This window comes from Urocitellus parryii, chromosome 13 (assembly GCF_045843805.1).
Source record: "Urocitellus parryii isolate mUroPar1 chromosome 13, mUroPar1.hap1, whole genome shotgun sequence".
NCBI classification, from domain to species: Eukaryota; Metazoa; Chordata; class Mammalia; order Rodentia; family Sciuridae; genus Urocitellus; species Urocitellus parryii.
This window is the reverse complement of record NC_135543.1, coordinates 46,536,178-46,556,435: the sequence shown is the minus strand read 5'-3', so window position 1 is coordinate 46,556,435 and position 20,258 is coordinate 46,536,178. Positions and strand designations below refer to the sequence as shown.

The 20,258-nt window shown below is 41.2% G+C and overlaps 1 protein-coding gene across 3 annotated transcripts in view; it reads left to right on the top strand.

Moving 5' to 3' along the window:
- Positions 1 to 20,258, top strand: part of Lama3 (laminin subunit alpha 3) — a 230,644-nt gene that overhangs the window by 33,231 nt on the left and 177,155 nt on the right. For all 3 annotated transcript variants that reach the window (XM_026388028.2, XM_026388027.2, XM_026388026.2), the window contains exons 3-4: positions 18,819 to 18,936; positions 19,625 to 19,743. In XM_026388028.2, coding sequence (XP_026243813.2) covers positions 18,819 to 18,936; positions 19,625 to 19,743 — 237 coding nt within the window. The remainder of the gene's footprint in view (positions 1 to 18,818; positions 18,937 to 19,624; positions 19,744 to 20,258) is intronic.

The window sequence follows — 20,258 nt, the reverse complement described above, 5'->3', positions numbered from 1 at the left end:
CAGTTTCTTCATCTGAAATATGGGGATGAATCTAGTTCTAGCCTTGTAGGGGTCGTTTAGAGAAATTAACAAAATAACACAGGAAAGCTCTTAGAATAGCACCTCACACACTGTGAGAACTCCCTCTGCATTACCTATTACATCTGTATTTTCTGCAATGAGCAGGCATTATTGTACAGTTAGGAAAACAATAGAACTGTGTCCCTTCTGAGAAAAGGGAAGAGTTCAAGTGGACACAGGAACAATGATTCTTGGATTGAGGTACAAGCCTCCTTGGAGCTTTCCTGCTATTCTCCATCTCCCCCAATATTTGCTTCTGACTCTCAGGTCTCAGGATGGAGTTGGCGTGCATGAGATCTTAAGTGCCAACAGAATCAGAAATATAACCAGTAAATGGAAATTGAGTTTTTTTTAAAGTGCATATTTTTATTCCTTTGCAAATCTTGAAAGCTATTTTATATTTCTTCCCTTGTGAAACTTTCGTGATTTCAAGCATATTTTGGCTTTAAATCATGGCAGTTTTCCTATTACTATTAATGGCAAGCATATATAAAGAAAAACTGAATTCTGTGAATTCTTCACGATGGTTCTAACGAAAGCTTGAGTTAAATATGATGTCCCTGGGGAGTTGCTGGGCCCTGGTTGTCTCCTCTGCCTGCTGACTTCAGGGCACCAGCCCCATCCCGCACAGAGCTGTTGTTCCCTCATATACCTGGTGATCCAGAGCCTTCCTAGCCATTAACTATCTGCCTTCACTCTTTTCTTTCTGATGCCTATTCTTCTGTGATTCTCTTCTCTTTTGTGTTTTCACTTTCTACTTTCTCATTACACCACCTTTTCTAAGTACAACCCACCATTTTGCTCTTGGGGTCACTGCCAGCTTTGGGGAGGGGTGCTATGCTGTGTCCAGGTAGAGCAGTGGTGCTGAGCTATCAGGGTGCAAGACAGAGCTCCTGTGGGCACAGAGCTCCTGCCTGGACACTACAGCTGCACCACCATCCATGCACAGAGACCTAGCAGCACAGACAGTGTGGCATCGCACCTCCCCACCGCAGAGGGGCCAGGTTTCTGTCCCCTCCCCAGGCAACCTCAGCCACTCTAACTCACAGGGTTCCGCTGGGCAGTGCAGCCTGCAGATAAGGTGCTTTCTGTTTCTATGTCTAACTCAAGAGCAAGTTCCTGAGCTGTTTGCATTCCTCTCTACTCTCAAACCGGTAATGCAAACGTTCCATGGTTGAGGAATTCCAGATTCAGCCCGCCAGGTGTGACATACACTGTTCTGTGTGTTTTAAGCACTCTGAGCGATGAGATTGTGTGTTTACTTCATTGTTCCTTAACGCTGCAGAACAACTGGAATGGAACACTCAGTTCTCTCCCCTGCCTCTCACAATCCCCCTAGCTCTGCAGGCTCCCACCATCCCTGTTGCCACCTGCTATGGCCACACGTGTTGGGATCCCTCAGAGACATGGATAGAGAGGGCAAGTGGGGCCAAGAAACCCAAACCCGGAAATGCTATGTTCTGGCTTTTCCTTTAAGGTCAGTCTAAATCACCAGACCCAGGGGCAAAGGCAGCTGGGATTCTGACTAGTGTCCCTAGCAAAGGGTCTGAGGTGGGCTGAGCTGCTGGGACAGTCAGGATGACAGCAAGAAGGCAGTGCCCAAGCCAGCCAAGCTGAGGTAAGGTGCACTGGGAGCAGAGCTTAATCTTCTTGAGGTAGAGGAAGCCATCCAAGGAGATTGCTGAGGGCAGCTATTTTGTAAATTCCTGTGTTTCAGGGGAGGGTGTGTGCCCAAACTGCTGGAACTGGCTGTTTCTCAGCTGAGGCTCTGGGCAGGGCTGGGCCTGGAGGTGCCTGGTACAGCTGTCCCTCAGGATCAGCAGGAGATTGGTATGGATACCTGAATCCATGGAGGCTCAAGTCCCTCATATAAAATGGCATGATATTTGCGTGTAACCTAAGCACATTTTTTTCTATATTTTACATCCTCCCTAGATGACTTATGATACCTAATACAATGGAAGTGCTCTGTAAATAGTCGATATACTGCATTGTTTAGGGAATAATTACAAGGACGTCTGTACATGTTCAGTACACTTTTATTTTTTCAAGTATTTCTGATCCATGGTTGTTTGAAACTGCAGATGCAAAACCTATGAGAATAGAGGGCCAAATTTAGAACAGGTAAGTCCTTCCTGGGCCTCCTGGCTTGCACTTGTTAGTAAGTTGCTATGGTGATGACACAAGCCCTATAATTAAACTTGTTTTATTACTCTTCAAGCAAGCAACCCAGTCATCCCGGAACACTGTATTTTTTTCCCCTTACTTGACCCATTTCTTCTAGTCTGTGTGTTGCTGCTTCTCAATCCCCCAAGGTTATACAAACCACCATCCAACCCAAGGTGACCTTCATATCTCCATCTTTGAACCCGTGCTCATCTTTAGCCTGGGTGGCTCTGATCTTCTCTGTTCAAAGTGGACTTTCAGTCAGCTGCATTGTCATCCACTGGGAGCTTGTTAGAAATATAGAATTTTGGGTCCCAACCTGGACCTACTGGATCAGAATCTGCAATCTTAAGTCCATATACACATTGAGATTTGAGAAGTGCTGTTGTAGGCCAATACTTTTCAAACCATCTGTCACAAAAGACCATTTAAAAAAATTGTAATTAATACAGACTGATACCTTTGTAAAATACAATAAAAATGAATCTTAGAAAAATGAAAAAAATAAAGCTTCAAATACAGGCCTTATAAAAATTAGATTTGACAGGCATAAACTCACACTTTTAAATTATCATAAAGTTTTCTAAATGTTTATTCTCACTTTCTGAACTTTTGTCATTGTGGATGAATAACCAACGGTTCCTGGATTGGCACTGGTCCGTGGACCACACTTTGAGTAGTTGCTCCGGAGGCTATACTGTAACTTTTCTTCAAAGCCGTTAATGCCCATGTGTCCCATCCTGAAAAGTCAATCTGTCCTTTCTGTCGCTTCAAGTCTCTCCTCTGGCTCAGATTTGGTTGAGTAGTTCAAGATATGTTTGTTAATTATTTAAACTTTTAAGACCAAGACCCCTTGTGACCTAGATAGTCTCCCCTCTTTCAGTCACTCTTTGCCCATCTCCGCTCAGTGCCCAAGGCAGCTGACCTTCTTTGAAGCACTAGTAGTCCCCTACCGTCTCTGGCAGGGTTGGACCCCAGGGTGGTTAGTGCAGGTGCTGAGGATGGAGAGCTAGATTGGGGCATCTGTTCCCCTAGCTCCCTCTGGTGGACATGGATGCAGCCACCTTCTACTGAAGGTCCTGGCTCCAGCTCTGTCCTGGTTCTAGCATCTACATCTTCCTGCCTTTCCTGCCTGGGGTGGAAAGGTCCTCAGTTCTGATTCTGAGGTACTCTGCCATCACGAGAAGGCTTCCCTTCCCCTGCCCACTCCTTGGCAAACAATTGCTTTATTAAACATTCCTCAGGTCACTTCATTCTAGTAGGTTCTCTGTCTCTCACTGGGACGCTGTGTGACATCCAGAACTCCCATGTGCAAAGGATATTTTTCTACTGGTTGAAATTTGCCAAACACTCCCCAGTGGTCATCTCGGAAAAAATGAAAGGAAATTATTGAGGCAATGAATATACAGTTTTTAAAAAGTGCATCCAACGTGGGAGAATGTAAACGTGTGCATGGTCTGCGTATTTCATCTCTACCTGAAATTTTTCTTTTACTGCTTTTTTTTTTTGTTTTGGATTTTTGATAATTTTGTATTTCTGTTTTCTTTATATCCTCATACATTTCCCTAAATCCCTCCCCACCCTTTTCTTTCCCTTAGATAAAATGGGATGTAGAAAAATACAAGCAGCATATGGATAAAAATCATAAATACAACTGCTGGTTTCATTTTAGTCATATATTGTGTTTTGGCTTAGAATAAGCTGTCAAGACATACTTTACGATTATCCTAAGCCTGAAAATTTTGTGTATTCAAATAGAAATATTTACTTAATAGTATTAAAGATTTGTAAGTCATTTCAAGAAGTATGGTGCAATTTTATGGAAAATACTATCAAGCTCTATCTGCTGGCTGTGACTACTAGTTTTTCATTGTGCTTCTTTAAGTGATTGTCACAGAGCCATTCAACATTGAACAGAATGACTGAGCAGAAAAGGCTGTTCCAAGAGTATACCAGGGTTTAATTTTTCTTTTACAATCTATAATGGACAAAGATTCTTTTGCAATCTATAATGGACCTGCTTTAACTCAGCCATTTCCTTCTTAAACTGATTTGATTTTTTTCCCCAGAGCAAATACATCCTTTAATTATAAGACCTCATTTGCTATTGTACTATTTCATTTTACTAGACATTTGCTTTAGCTCCTTAACATTTCCAGTGACATTGGATAATTATGTGTGTTCATAGCTGAGCGGGTTTGTGTCTAAATATATAAAGATTCACCCCAAGCATTTGTACCATGACTCATACTATCTTGAGGCATCTTTTAAAAGACCCCTTCCCACCCACATTGTGCCTCTTTCTAGCTATTAATCTTCCTTTTGTTAAGAATTGTTTACCTACTATGTATGAGACCCTGGGTTTGATTCCCCAGCAACACAATAAAAAAAGTTGTTACTTACTTTGGAGGACAAATGGGCTTAGTAAAGCATTTCCTACACTAAAATTTCTTTTTAAAAATATATTTTTATTTTTATTTGACACTTAGTAACTATATTTCAATGGGGTACAGTGGGACATTTCAATACATGTAAAATTTCTTGCTCAAGGTATTATCTTCTACCAGATAGATTTGGGAGAAATAGATTGTATGTTGGCTTCCTAAAGATACTTTCTTTCTCCACAAACTGGTTTGTAGTTGTGGAATGGGGAACACATATACTCCACTCACTGGAAAAATATGACTAGCTTTTAATCTTATTTGTTTGTTTGCTTATTTATTTATTTATTTATACTGTGGATTGAACCTAAGGGTGTTTCACCACTGAGGTACATCCCAGCTCTTTTTATTTTTTATTTTATTTTAAAATTTTTTATTAGTTTTTATTTTGAGACAGGATCTGCCTAATGTGCTTAGAGCCTTGCCAAGTTGCTGAGACTGGCTTGAACTTGCAATTCACCTGCCTTAGCTTCCTGAGTTGCTGGGATTACAGGCATGTGCCACCATGCCCAGCAGGGTTTGGCAGCTGTTGGCATGGCATAATTTCAAGATGTAGAGTAGGCTTCCTAGAAACACCTTTAGCTAAGGATAAAGTAATTAAAAGGTTAATTCTTCAGAAGAGCAAATATATTTTCTTATAATTAACTGGAGACCAAGATCCCATAGGAGAAAGAACAGTGCTAGAAATGTGGCCTCTAATGGAAAAAAGGATGTGTATTAGGGGCTGGACAAGTGGTTTTTTAAATATGCATCTCAATCATCTGTTAGAACAATAGGAGGTTGCAGTGAGCCCATATATTCTGCATTTCTAAGATGTTCCCCTGTAATGCTGAGGTTGCTGGTCCATGGACCACGCTGAGTGGCCAGGAGCTAGAAGAAAGGCTCATCAGGAGATGTAGGCTGAGGCTGGGCAGTGGAGAAGAAGCGAGAACCTCGTGCAAGATGTGGTCCAGAAAGAGAAGTGAACAGAGCCTCCCAACTGGCCTTGAGAGTGGTAATGAACATCGTATCTGAGAGACACACTGTTCCTAAAGACTGGCAAAATCTCAATTCAAATAACTTTTTATTCCTCCTATTGGATCAATAAGTTAATTGGCTGGAAAATCAGTCTGTGTAGCAACTCTCAGCACTGGCAGAACCACCCAGGAGCAAAGTCTCCTTGAATTAAGGGCCTGCTGGGTGAGCAGGTTTTCAGCATCGAACTCCTCCGCATTGGCCTTGTCTGACCTTGTAGTGTCTGAGATGGCAGGAGAGCTAACTGCAAACAAGCACAGGCTTCGGAGTCAGATGTAGGTTTGAGTCCTTGCTTTGTTACCTACACACCGTGGAACTATAGACCTGTTATGCATGCATTTTCTCCAAACTTGAGTGTCTACATGGATAGATAGAGATTATAATAGCACTGATACAACTAGAATTGCTGGGAAGGCTAGAAAACATGCAAGCATTAGTACCTGGATCTTAACAGTTCTCAACAAATGCTAGTTTTTCTCTTCCTCTTTCATCTCCTTCTCACTTTCATTTAAATAATTCAGCTTTTTTTTTCAGGTGCCACCACGTCTCCTTCCACTTGCCACTGCAGCCACTTATGCAGATATCCTAGCTCTTGACCTTGTATTTCCTTAAGTCAGGAATCCAAGCAAATAGAGCTCCGGGTTTTGAGATTAGCCTGTAGCCCAGGGAGCAAAGCAGAGGATCCCTGGCTTTCTAGCTTAGTGAGCAGCATTTGGCTTCTGGAATTTCACATTCTTCTTGAGGAGTTATAAGCATGAATAAAAATTTGGATACATCCTGGTGAATGTAACCCCCATGGAGGTGTTAACAGTGTTTGGGATATCTTGGGAAGATTCACAAGAGACTTTTCATTTGTCTTTCATTTAAATAGGAGTTCGTTGGATGAATACTAGGCTCTGTTCATAGATTAGCCATCTCAGGTTTATCTAAGATTATGAGGTTTATCTGGGATGCAGGATTTTTTTGGTGCTAACCCTTGGACAGACCCAGGCAAACCAGAGTGGTGGGTCATTCCTATTATTCTGGCATGATCTAGATTCCTTGGTCATGAGTACCAATCACTGGTGCTTCCTGAAGACCTGAGTTCTGGAAGTTGATTTCCAGAACGAGAGCTTGGCAATCTGTATTTTAACATCTTAGTACTCTGCGGGTGCTCTACTCTACATTTAAGTTTGAGAGCAGAGAAGCACCATTTTCTCCAAGCTTCAATGCCTGTCAGGGATTGATCACATCTCTCAGCCACATTTATCTTTAAAGCCAGCATGGGGAGTGTGGAAGGAAAAAGGAAAACCTCAACACCTCTGAAACCCGAGCTTCTGCCAATGATTTCCAATTTGGCAGGGACTGTGGAGCCAAACTGCTCTGCAGTGGGTCCTCTAAGCACAGTGTGTCTGTGCCTTCAGCTCAGCAGGATGTTCAGTTCTGCTTTCAGGCTCAGGGTGTTCTGATCATCACCAAATCTCTGATGCCATGGGGCCCGCTTTGGTACCCAGTACATCATAGTCCCTTCCCTCGGCCTCAGTGTTGCTCCAGACAGTAAAGGCTCCGTCCATTTGTGTCCTTAAGTGAGGAGACATAGAGAAATTACCAGTCTTGATATACATGAGAGATACATACACATTGGTGAGATACACAATCACTGCTTTAAGCCATTGAGATTTTGGCATTGGTAGCCTGCCATGGTAGACAGAGCTGGTTCTAACCAAGTGTGACTCTCTAACTCCCCGCCAAGGGCTTAGTTGCAGAACCGAAGGCAGACACACAGAACTCCTCTTATTGATTCTCTGGAATAAAGGATACAAAAGTAAATATTTCCTTTTGGAATTTGCTGAACAGAAAATGAGATAGTAATTCCAACCAAACTACAGAGATGAGGTAGCCCCATGTGGCCATCCTTAAACTTTGTACCCCTGCACCAGAAGTTTCCAGAAGTGACCAGTTCTTCACTTGGCTTGTGAAAAGATGTTACCATTGCAAGCCAGGGAGAGAGTACAAGGTCAGAGAGAGGAGGCAGGACCCTGGAATCTGGGCCACCAGCAGGGGCAGAATCAAGTTGAACAAATGGGTATTTTATTTTATTTTATTTTTTATTTTTTTAATTTTTTTTATTGTTGGTCATTCAAAACATTACATAGTTCTTAATACATCATATTTCACAGTTTGATTCAAGTGGGTTATGAACTCCCAATTTTACCCCGTATACAGATTGCTGTATCACATCAGTTACCCTTCCATTGATTGACATATTGCCTTTCTAGTGTCTGATGTATTCTGCTGTCTGTCCTATTCTCTACTATCCCCCCTCCCCTCCCCTCCCCTCCCCTTAGATAATACAAATGGAAGAAATGGGTATTTTAAACCTCAGGAAGTTTCCCCAACTTTGAGGTTGATTTAGTCCCTGGGTGCCAGCACCTGGTTTGCAATTTGAGTGGAAGCCATGCTCTCTCTTTACAAATCAAGTAGCAAATATACCTACTTCATTTAGCCAGTAGGAATGAGTAAAATAAAAGAGAAATCTCAATTACTGAATGTCAAAATCACAAAGAAGGGACTGATTCCTCCCAGGGTGGAGTTTCTTGTGTGCATTTGCATTTATAAGACTTGCTCTAATCATGCCATCTTCTCTCCTCCCTGACAAGAGGGGGCTCCTGTGGCTGCCTGGAACCCTGAAGATGCTAATGGAGATTCTGAATGGTTCCCTGGGATTTTTGCCAAGTTACTTGTCCAGAACATGTGACAATTTATATTTTGTAATAACTAATGACTTTCCACTTGGTTTTGTATAATTTTATCTCCTTAGGAAGTGGTTGTTAAAGAATATTTGAGATTTGGGTGCCTATTCAAAGAGATGAACAGCTAACCTTACTTCTTAGCACATAGAATTCCCCACTGAGCTCCTTCTTGCTTTATGTTTGCATTTCTCCTTCATCTGAGACTCCTGCTCCGGTTCCCTTCCCCATTATGAATACTTGCTCTAATGTCCTTGCTGTTTCTCCTTAAACACACTTGTTCCTGGGAGAACTCACCTCCATGGAAGAGCACGTCCTGGGTGCCTGGCTCTGTGCCAAGTGTTCTACAGGAATCCACTCTTGCTCCTCACATGGACCCTTTGTGGTGCACGTTCACTGATATTTCCTTCCATGTGGAGAACACCTTGGTGGTGTCTCCTGTTCTTTTGGATGGTGAGCATGGAATCCAGAACTGAATGTCACAGCTCTGTTCTGAAGAGCAAACCCAGCCAAAGTTCTCTTCTGTGCTTCACCCTGTTACAGATACACTGGATATCTAAGGGGTGTCCACCACCAGTAGCTACAACCTGTGTCTTCTGATTAGCCTCACTAGAAATAAAGGGGACATCTTGCTTTTATCTACCCTGTTCCTTTGTCTCATTTCTTAATTGGTTAATAACCAGATAGGGAAGAGGGATGCATTTCATTGGACCTTCAAGAACTGCAATATTAAGTACTATTATCACATCTTTATATAGACCCAAAGAGATAAAGCAGCTCTCACAGCTTAATCTCTTAACAGATCACACACTTTGAAACTGAAGCCAGACATTCTGGCTCCAGATTCTACACTCAGCCATTACAATCACAGCTGATAAAATATGAAGTGTTGTTTTATGCATTTTTTTTCATTTATATAAATCTGCTGTCAGGGGATTTAGTTAGATATGTGTGTGTTCTGCACTTTATGTTATAGAAGCTCCGTCCATATTTCTGTGTACTCAACTATTTCCTTGCTTCTGACCCCTTCAGTATCGGTATTTATGTGGTCCTTAGTGAGATGCTCTTTTACATTGAAAGTATTAGAAGTAATTTCACATTTCAGTATTATCCTAGTTAATACAACATTGCCTTGGAGGAATTCATATACGGGTATAAATGGTGTGTACCAAAAGTTACATCAGATATTTACAACTTACATTGCATTTTTCCAAGAGAAAGATGTTAGGAATAAAAATTCTTTCCTTATCTTGTCCTATCTTATTATCTCCTAAGAGATACATCAAAAGCATGTAGTTCCTAGTGTAGCTATAATAGCTCGAATATTCCACATTTGCAGGATAGGATGGTATAAACCAATGCTGACTTTTAGAGGGGAATCTTCTTCTGTCTGGGACTGGGGAAAGATGGGTCCAAGGGCAGGCCCTTGTGTGGGGGTGGAGGGTGATAGAAATTTGTGATTCAACCCACACTAATACCAGAATGTCCTTTTCAGAATCCCTAACCATTCAGCAACAACAACTTCCTGAAGACCAAACTTCATCCCCAGAAAGGAATGGGGCTGGATTGCTTTTAGTGGGATGGTTCTTGCTGTATGGAGAGTGTTCTCCCCTCAGTCCCCTTCTCCATCAGGGGGCAGGGTGGGACTCTGCTGCTCCCATGCCCACTGGTGTCCTGGAGGTGATCCTCCCTGGGCTGCTGGCTCCAGTTTCCCTGTTTAACCTATACTTTCTATGGCAGGTCTGTCTGGCCACCCTTCCCACTTTCTTGGCTCCTGTTCTTCATGTTTCTTTTAGGGCAGGCCTCATTCCTCATGCCTAACTGAAAACCCAGAGCTGAATTTCAGGCAACAGATGCTCAGGGGAGTTCAACTGAACTTAGCTAAGGTCATCTGCCTCCTAATGATGCTGAGCTGGGCACAGACACAATCCTCCTGATGTCTATCAGGTGTGGAGTCTATGCAGGCTTCACTCCCCTGCCTGGCCACCTTCCTGCAGTCCATCCAGCTGTGACCTTTCACACCCTGAGCCTCCTTTTTTCTGGCAGGATCACCCTGTCCCACATGTTTGTTCAATCATGAAGCATGTCTGTGGGGGGTCTTTGCAGGATCCAGAACAATTGGGTGGGAACATTTGGAGCCCGGGGGGAGTTCTAATGTTCAGAGTTCAGATGGGAAGTGCCATCCTTAGGGGTTTGGCCACTTACCAGCATTGCCCTCATCCAAAGTGTGGGCCCTGGCCTGGCCTACAGCTACGTGTAGCCAAGGCACCCCTGCTGAGTTTATGAGTGGGCAGGATGAGCCAGCACACATCCTGGAGTCACAGGACCATGTGCACTCAAGACATGAGTACTTATTTCTCTTGCAAGGAGAGTTTGATAGGAGAAGCACGGTGCTTCATGAAGCATGGGACTCAGACCAGTAACGAGAGGAATAGAGAGGCCGAGACTTGAAGGTGAAATGGGAGTTAGCAGGCTCCAGGGGGCTGGGATCAGGCTTCAGTTAGGGTCTCATTTTGACTTAAGGAGGAATTGAGGCACCGCCAAGAGAGCTGTCCAGTAGATGGCCAGAAATATGGCCCTGAAGGTTATGTGAGAAGTTTGGGCTAGAGAGGAACTGGTGAGATTCAAATAGTGTGGAGGATGAGGGAACTGAACTCTGAGTGAGTTGGAGGAGATGAGGGGTGAGTCAGGGGAGAGAAGGGAACTGTGCCAGCACACAGCAACCCAAGAGTGTGTCACTGCGATGGGAGGGGAGGGTGGAGCTAGAAGAGGGCGTAGATGGAAGGCCAGGATGCCTCTTTGGGAAGGCAGAGACATTTAAAAGCTGGTGAGATGGATCCAACAGAAGGCAGGGGTGTGCGGAGGTGACTGAAGGTCTCTCCCTCCACTGGTCCAGAGGGAAGAAGAGGATGTGCAGATACCAATGTAGTCATGGATTTGGGAAAGTAGTTTTGATTTTACGAGTGAAAAAGGAAAAGTAGCCTTTGAAAATGGAAGGAGTGAGACGGTGGGTGGGGATTTGGGGAGCATAGAGAACCAGCCTCAGAAGCAAAGGAGGCTGCAGAGTCACATTAGAAGGCCCAGAGCCCATCCACAAGGACACTTAGTGCTGCTTGCTGCAACTTGTCCTGACCACAGAGACAACCCTTGGCCTGGACACTGGGTTCAGCATGCCTCTGTAGGGATCAGCCACTGTTCCCAGAAGCCAACAGTGTTGCCATCTCTGCTGATTCTAGTTAGAATCCTCCAGTCTCTGCCTTTTTGTGCAACTTGCTGTAGATGCAAAGTCTTGGAAGAAGACATCCAAGTCATTGAGCCTGGGTCATGTGCCCAGGTTACCTTCCCTGCCAAGGAAGCAGGAGAAGCTGGCACCTGCAGCTTCTAAAGTAGGAATTGCGTTCTGTTCCCAGCAAGAATCATATGGTGGTAAGGACTTTAAAAGTCACAAAAGGACAGGCAAACACCTGCAACAAGACCCCCTCTCCAGGCATCCTCTGGACAGCTGCTGAAAGTCCCTTTTGTTGGACTCCTGTACCCAGAGAGTAGCTCCCTACTTCTGGAACTGGGCTGAAATCTTTCTCAGGGTGCAAGCAGATGCTGCTGCAGATGTATGATCTCTTACCCTCATTCGGGCTAGTCATAGAGACAATCATTGAAGTGTTTTTTTCACTTTTTTTTTTAAAAGAGATAATTTTTTAATATTTATTTTTTAGTTTTCAGTGGACACAACGTCTTTATTTTATTTTTATGTGGTGTTGAGGATTGAACCAGCGCCCCACGCATGCCAGGCAAGTGCATTACCGCCTGAGCCACATCCCCAGCGCTTTTCTTCACTTTTTGAAACACCCCTTGAGAACTCACATACGAGGATATTTAGTGTTCAGAAAATAAAGGCAGCTTTTGGTTAGAGGGCACAGTCTAAGAAAAAGATTTAATCTGTAGCTCTGTTGATTTGAAATGATATTTCATTTGACAACTCATCCTCTAAGTGAATATGCTGACTAATAAATTGAATGTGCTAAACCAATAAAACCAAAGATGCTGAGCCAATTTAAATGCCCATCACTGTGCCCTTTGGATATGCACAACTGTATTCAAAAAGAGCTGAAGCATTGATCTTTCACTTCAGGTTCTTTTTTTAAAAAAAATATAATTTATTTATTTATATGTGGTGCTGAGGATCAAACCCAGTGCCTCACATATTCGAGGCAAGTGCCCAATCACTGAGCCACAACCCCAGCCCTCACTTCAGATTCCTTAGTATTTCCTTCATATGTTTAGGTGCTCTGGTGTCAGGTAGGTGCATAGATATTTGCAGTTATTTTATCCTTTTTGATTAATTGACCATTTCATCATTGTATAATGGTTACCAGAGACTGGGGAATGGGGAGATATTGGTCAGAATGTAGTGTTTCAGTCAAGAGGAATAGTATTTGAGGTGATGGCATTAATTAATTCAATAATTCCACCTTGTATTCATATAGAGTGGCTTAACATTGTATTCCGTAAATATATATAATTACCATTTATCAATATCCAATAAAGTAAATAGTTAAAAAGTCCTGGAGCAACTTGTCTTTTGTAAGGACATGGGAAACACAGCTGAAAGGATCATTTTAGCCAGAGATGCTGAACCTTAAGAAAGATGTAACAGAGGGGTACAGGAACAAATATAGCAAGTCAAATAGGGAAGGACTCTTAACAAATACAAACCAGAAATGCTAATATTCTTTAGATAGAAGCATATTGGCAAAGAGGAGGGGTCTGGAACATGATAGGGAGTGTGGACTTTTTAAGAAGAATAATAATCAATGTCATTTGGAATCTGATTTGGAACACATCATCATCACTGAGAAATATTTCATTGAAGCCACTTATAAAAATCAATATATTTTTAGGAGTTGTTAGGCTCCAAAATATAAATATAAATTCAAGGAGAATATAAATATAGATTCAAGGAGAATTTAGATAATTTGATCTAGCTATTAAAGTGGAGCTAAATATTTTTGCTTTGAAAGAAAATGACCATATAATTTCCCTTCTTTCATATATTTGTAAGAACATTCTTAAACTATTCATCAGTTCAAAGAGGAAATCAAATGTCATACCTAATTCTTTTTGTAAATCAGCAAAAAAGCATAAATAGAAAAAGTAAGGTTTTCTTAACAGGTTACAGATGCAAAAGTTCCCTGACAGTTGCGAGTAGCAATAGAAATTAGGATGAAATAAAAAAGTTAATTCTAAAATAGAGTTATGGGGGCTCTAAGGGAATTCAACTGCTTTTGAATCATCACCAAGTCTACTTGTAAATTATTGGTTGTGGATAAAAAGTTCTTGAGTAACAGTTTGGTTTCAAGTTCAACACCTTCAGTCTATTTAGGGAATATGATTATGCTTTATGTCATTAATCAACCCCCCAATTAAAAATTTATCAGTATAAAATCTAGATGTCTAGATGTAGATATTTCGCCTTTTTCCTGTTTTCCTCCACTTTTTCCCCCTTAAAATCTTTCATTAATATTATTTTCCAAGTTACTGTGATGGCCCAAATCTTAAGACTAAGCTATGGTTTAGAATTTACTTCTCAGGCTTTTGCAAATTTTTTTAATTTAAAAAATAAATTATTCCAATTGACACATAAAATTGACACTTTTATGGGGTACCATGTGAATTTTTTTTTGGGGGGGGGAACTGGGGATTGAACCCAGGGGTACCTAACCACTGAGCCACATCCCCAGCACTTTTTATATTTTATTTAGAGACAGGGCTTGCTGAGTTGCTTAGGGCCTTGCTGAGCTGGCTTTGAACTCCCAATCCTCCTGCCTCAGCCTTTGAACCGCTGGAATTACAGGCATGAGAGTTACAGGTGTGTGCCACTGTGACCAACTCCATGTGACGTTTTGATACATTAATACACTGTGTAATGTTCAAATTAGGATAAATATATGTATCTTTTCCTTTTTTTTTTTTTTGGTGGTGAAAACATTCAAAATCCTCTCCTCCAGCTCTTTGAAATATGCAGTACATAATTGTTACCCCTAGTGTGCAAGAGCATGGCAGAATGTATTTCTCTTATCTAACTATAACTTAGTTCATCTTGGGTTATTTTAAACAGGAAGTAAGAGACTTTTCTCTCACTTGGTTCCAGTTTCCACCCTAATCTTTGCCTCCTGCTGACTTGAACCTTGACCGCTTAGAAAGAGCCTGAGTCAGTTATTTAAATTCTGGGTGGTGGGATGAAGGGTAGAAATCCCCCCACAGTGGGAAGAGGACTGCCGAGAGAAAGGTTGTTGACACAAGACCCAGGAAGCCTGGGATGGTCAGAACCTTCTTACCTGGAAGGGCCAGGGGGTGGTTTCTCAGTTTCCATTTGCACCATAAGGAAGTTGGGGATGCAGAAGAGCAGTTAACAGGAAGTTGCCTTTAATTTTAAAGGGGCTCTGTTTCAATAGTAATATTTCTTAGGCATGAAATTGTTTGTGTGGGAGAAATGTCCCTATATTTGGGAGATACTTAAGGGTGAAGTGTCGTGACGTCTGTAACTTACTTTCAAAAAAAAAAAAGTGTGTGTGTATGCATGTGTTTGCACAAATGTGTAGGGAATAAACATGGCAAAATGTTCTTTGCCCTTTCCTATAGATTTATAAACTACTTAAAATAAAAAAGTTGGCCTAAGTAGAAAATGCTACTTTATTGATCAATATGCTTATTAAATTAGAAAGCTATTGACAGATTGATTTCACTTTCATTATAAATGAAGATATTTTGGGGGGGACATGTATGTAATGTGTAGTGAGATAAGAGGCTTATTTTGGATATAACTTTAAATTCATTCACGTAGGTTTTTGTGGTTTCACTTAACCCATTGTTGATTTCATTTCAATTTAGCATGCATTCAGCACCTACCCTGAGAATACAGAAATGATTAAGGCCAAAAGATGTCGCAGTTTAGTGGATGAAAACAAATACGTGTCATAGGGATGACAGGTGCTCTGTAAGAAGGAGAATATAAAATTTACATGAAATAGATTTTCCTTTTTTGTTTTTCAGATGGGGTCTTACTATGTTACCCCAGTTGATCTTGAACTCCTGGGCTCAGGTGATCCTCCTGCTTCAGCCTCCTGGGTAGCTGGAACTACAGGCATGTACCACTGTGCCTGGCCTAGTATTGTTCCTTATTCATTTAAGTATATTTTGTGATTATCTTATGTTATTATTTATGGGCAACTAAATCAAATCTGCAAGTGGTTAAGTGATGTGCTTGTCCTCACACAGCCAGTAGGTGGCAGGGCAGGGATTACCTCCCTCCAGGAGTTGATTCTACAACAACCTAGCTCAGGCATCTGGGCAGAAAGTTTTGGGGGTTCATCTCCATCTCTGTTTTTGGCAACTGGCATCTGCCTCTTGAAGTCAGTTGCAGCTACATAGCCTTAATTTTTTTTCATGCATTCATTTATACCATTTATGCAATCCCAGAAGACCCTGGAATGAATAAATGATGAACGGTCACAAGCTGTAATTTCAGAGGATTTAGAACATAGACTGGTAGAGAAATAAAGATCAGATGGTACTGTATTTTCTTACCTACTCCACCTGAAAGTTTTTTGAAGTCAAAGTCACAGACTATCTTTTATGATTATGAATCTGCTTATTAAAACATCATTTTAATAACGACTTTGAATTTCTACCTAAATAACCATCCACAAAATTCAAGCTGTCTTTAGTTTGTTAGAAAAGCACATGAAAAGAGGTGTGCATCTCAGATATATGCCCCCTTATCTTTGACCCCCAAACATTATTGCTTTGAAAACGTACGACTTTGCCTTTCTCTCTAGAGCAACTCCACAGCTTGGTGCTTTCTAGTTTCATGAAGAGCCCTCCTTTATATCGGTAAATCTCAAGCATCATTCATGTGCGCTTTGAAGTAGTCTCAGTGGCTAAAGAGTAAAAACATAAGTGCCTGATAGTAAGAAAGGCTTTTAACAGAAGGAGCTGTTAGAAGCCATATAAGCAGGAAGAATAGATGGGTTCCTGTCTGTTGGTTTAACATGCCTGAACCAGGGAGCGAGCACTCTTCAGAGATCATTCATTCTGGCTCACGGTAACATTTTTTTTTAAAAAATGTTTTTATTAGTGCATTATAGTTATATGTCATGGTGGGGTTCATTTTGACACAATCATACTGCATTGAATATAATTTACTCCAATTTGGTCCCCAGTACTTCCTTTTCTCCTTCCTCCCTCCCTCCTTCTGCTGCCCTTCCTCTCTCTACTGTCTGCCTTTTATTTATTTATTTTTAAACTGGTGCTTTATAGCTATACATGAAGGTGAAGTTCACTGTGATATGTCATATATGTACATGGGATAGTTTGGTCAATTTCATTCCATAGTTCCTCCCTTTTCCTGTCCCTCCTCCCCCCCCCCACCAATCTCCTTCTCTGCTCCATTGATTTTTCTTTTATGTTCATGGTGTCCCCCATTTTTCTTTATTTTGCTCTATTTCCACATTTGACCCTTGATTTTGCGTCTGTTTTATTTCATTTAGCATGATGTTCTTCATTTCCATTCATTTACCAGAAATATTCCGTGATTTAATTTTTTTTTTTGGTTTGGTACCAGGGGTTAAACTCAGAGGCACTCAACCTCTGAGCCACATCCCCAACCCTAATTTTTGTATTTTTTTTTTTTTAGAGACAGGGTCTCACTGAGTTACTTGGTGCCTCACTTTTGCTAAGGCTGGCTTTGAACTTGCGATCCTCCTGTCTCAGCCTCCTGAGCCACTGGGATTACAGGCGTGGGCCACTGAGCCCAGATAATTTAATTCTTTATAGTTGAGTGAAACTCCATTATATGTTTATAAAACATTTTCTTTATCCATTTATCTGTTGATGGATACCTGGACTGGTTCAGTAACTTGGCTCTGAAGAATTGTGCTGCTATAAACATTGATGTGGCTGCATCCCTGTAGTATGTATTTTTGTATATCAAGGAGTGAGATAACTGGGTCCTATGGTGGTTTCATTCCTAGTCTTTAGGGGAATCACCATACTGCTTTCCAAAATGGTTGTACAAATTTGCAGGCCCACATATAATGTGCGAGTGTACCTTTCCTTCCACATCCTGCCCAGCATTTATTATTCATACTTTTGATGATTGCCATTCTAACTGCAGTGAGATGAAATCTCAATGTAGTTTTGATTTGTATTTCACTGATTGCTAGGGATGTTGAATATTTTTTCATATATTTCTTCTTTTGAGAAACGTCTGTTTAATTCTTTGGCCTATTGATTGATTGGAATTTTTGATTTGGGGGTGTTAATCTTTTTGAGTTCTTTATGTATGCTGGTTATTTATCCCCTGTAGGAGGAGTAGCTGGTAATGATTTTTCTCACATTCTGGATGCTCACATTCTGTAGGCTCTCTCCACATGCTCTATTGTTCAGAAGCTTTTAAATTTGATGCTACCGTACTTATTGATTATTGCTTTTATTTCTTGAGATTCAGGGGTCCTATTAAGGAAGTTGGTGCCTGTGCCAATATGTTAAGAGTATTGACCTGACGTTTTGTGCAGTGTGAGATATAAGGATCTAGTTTCATTCTTTTACTTACATATATCCAATTTTTCCAGCACCATTTTTAAAAAAGGCTATCTTTTCTCTAACGTATGTTTTGGGCACCTTTGTTGAGTATCAGGTGACTGTATCTATGTGGGTTTGTCTCTCACTGCAACATTTTGAATATACAAGTCTCAGAGGGGATTTGCTGTAGAGCCAGAGCACTGGGTAAGAACCCACTGCAAATTACACTGCAATGGTGGTGGTAAATAAAAATGTACTGAGTGATGAGAGTTTTTACAAGGAGAAATTAATAAGAGGAAAAGCAATCAGGAAAAGAGGAGAGCAGTGGAGATGGGGCAGGGGAGAAGGAGCTATCACCCCACTCAACAGCTGTTGCCTCAGATCTCTCCAACACCTGGACCCAGGGGTTATAACACTCCTAGAAGATGCTCTAGATTATACTATTGGCTCTTTGTCCTGGACTTCTTGCCATTGCTTGCCAGAAGACTTCTCTGATATGTAGACTTGAGGTATAGACTTGGTAGACTTGAAGATGCTGTGTTGGTTGGCTGAAGTTCAAGGACATAATGGTTAAAGTATGTCAAAGATGGTGCTTCATGTGTATATTTGATGGATAAAGATTATGATTTTGGTTTTGAACATAATAAACTTGAGAAGTTGTACCCAGGTAGAAATGTCCAATAGGCAGTTAGAAAAAAAAAGATCTGCACCTTGGGACTGGGTTGTGGCTGGATGTGTTGCCTTAGGAATCAGCATCCTATAGAAATGGTTGAAGCTGTGGACAGATGAGAAGACTTTAATAATAATTATATCTCTTTTGCTTTGTCAGCTCTTCCATGTGGCCTATATTTTAATCAAATTTTCAAATTCTCCTCGCCCTGATCTTTGGGTCTTGGAAAGGTCTGTAGACTTTGGAAACACCTACTCACCATGGCAGTATTTTGCTCGTAAGTAATGAGTGGCTTTAATTATTTGCAACCAATCAGGACTATGGATTTACTTAGAAAATTAGTCTTGCAGTGTAGCTGGGTAGTGAATGGTCAATTTTAACCACTTAACTTATCCTCAGAATATCCCCATTTCTCAAGCATGTGTGTATGAATTCCAAGGATCCCACACACAGAGCTGAGTTCGTAACTCCTTTTATGATAACAGTTCTTGTCACTACTTTGGGGGGTACTTATTACTGAGCCAAAGAAGCTCTTTCCTCTTTATACAGAACTAGCAACTAAGTTCCATCTTTATGGATCTTGTATAGGGTATTATTTACCTTCTCTTCAAGAATGTCAGTGTCTCTGGACCCTATGACAAATTGAGGTGGGCAGGAATTTTCCCTTCAAGAGCATTGGGTTTTCCATGCAGCCTCCTTAAAGGACAAACTTGCCTTATGAAGCATGAAGCATGAGGAGTTAACACCACATCTCCAAACATTGCTCCTAAGAGTTTAGTGGCCTGAAATGGATTCGTAGTTTCTTTCATGAATTAAAAACTTCATTCTAAGCTTTTACCTAAAAGTCTAAGACTTCTCTAATTCTTTCTCTTTTCATGTATTTTCTTAAGGAAACAAAACTTCTTAAGCAATTTACCAAAAAATGATAATACTTAATTTTATAATATTAAATATTTTCTTCATAGATTCTAAAAGAGACTGTTTGGAACAATTTGGGCAGCAGGCAAATAAAGCTATCACCCGGGATGATGACGTACTCTGTATTACTGAATTTTCCCGCATTGTACCTTTGGAAAATGGTGAGGTAAGTAGATGTAGGAAGCTCTGAGAGGTGGGACTCAGAAATGAACACGAGGATGTCAAATATTTCATAATCATGAAAATTTGTACTTTCAAGTAGATCTAATATAGATTAAGATGGAAACCAGTAAGTACTTCAGACTTGGTGATACAGGAATCACATGAAGGACTCCTAGAATGAGTTGGGTTGGAAATTCTGTTTGGGGTCTTGAATTCTCCTGAAGGATTTGAGAATCAAGGCCCACAGGTCTAGTTAGAAAATGGGTCACTGGAAACCGGAGTAATGACCCCTTCCACCTCTTCACACATTATCCCCAATATGAGTGAGGAGATGAAGGGTAAGGGGCAGTGCTAAGCCCTGACCCCTTTTGGCAGGGTGGACATCATCTATTGGGGAGAAAAAATGCTGTCCCTTTAGAGGTTCTTTTGGTCCTTTTGTGAAATCAGCCTGGCTGTTGTTAAGGGAGGTAGGCAAACTGGTGGGGAAAATCAGAGACATCCATGATTATGGTGAGGCCA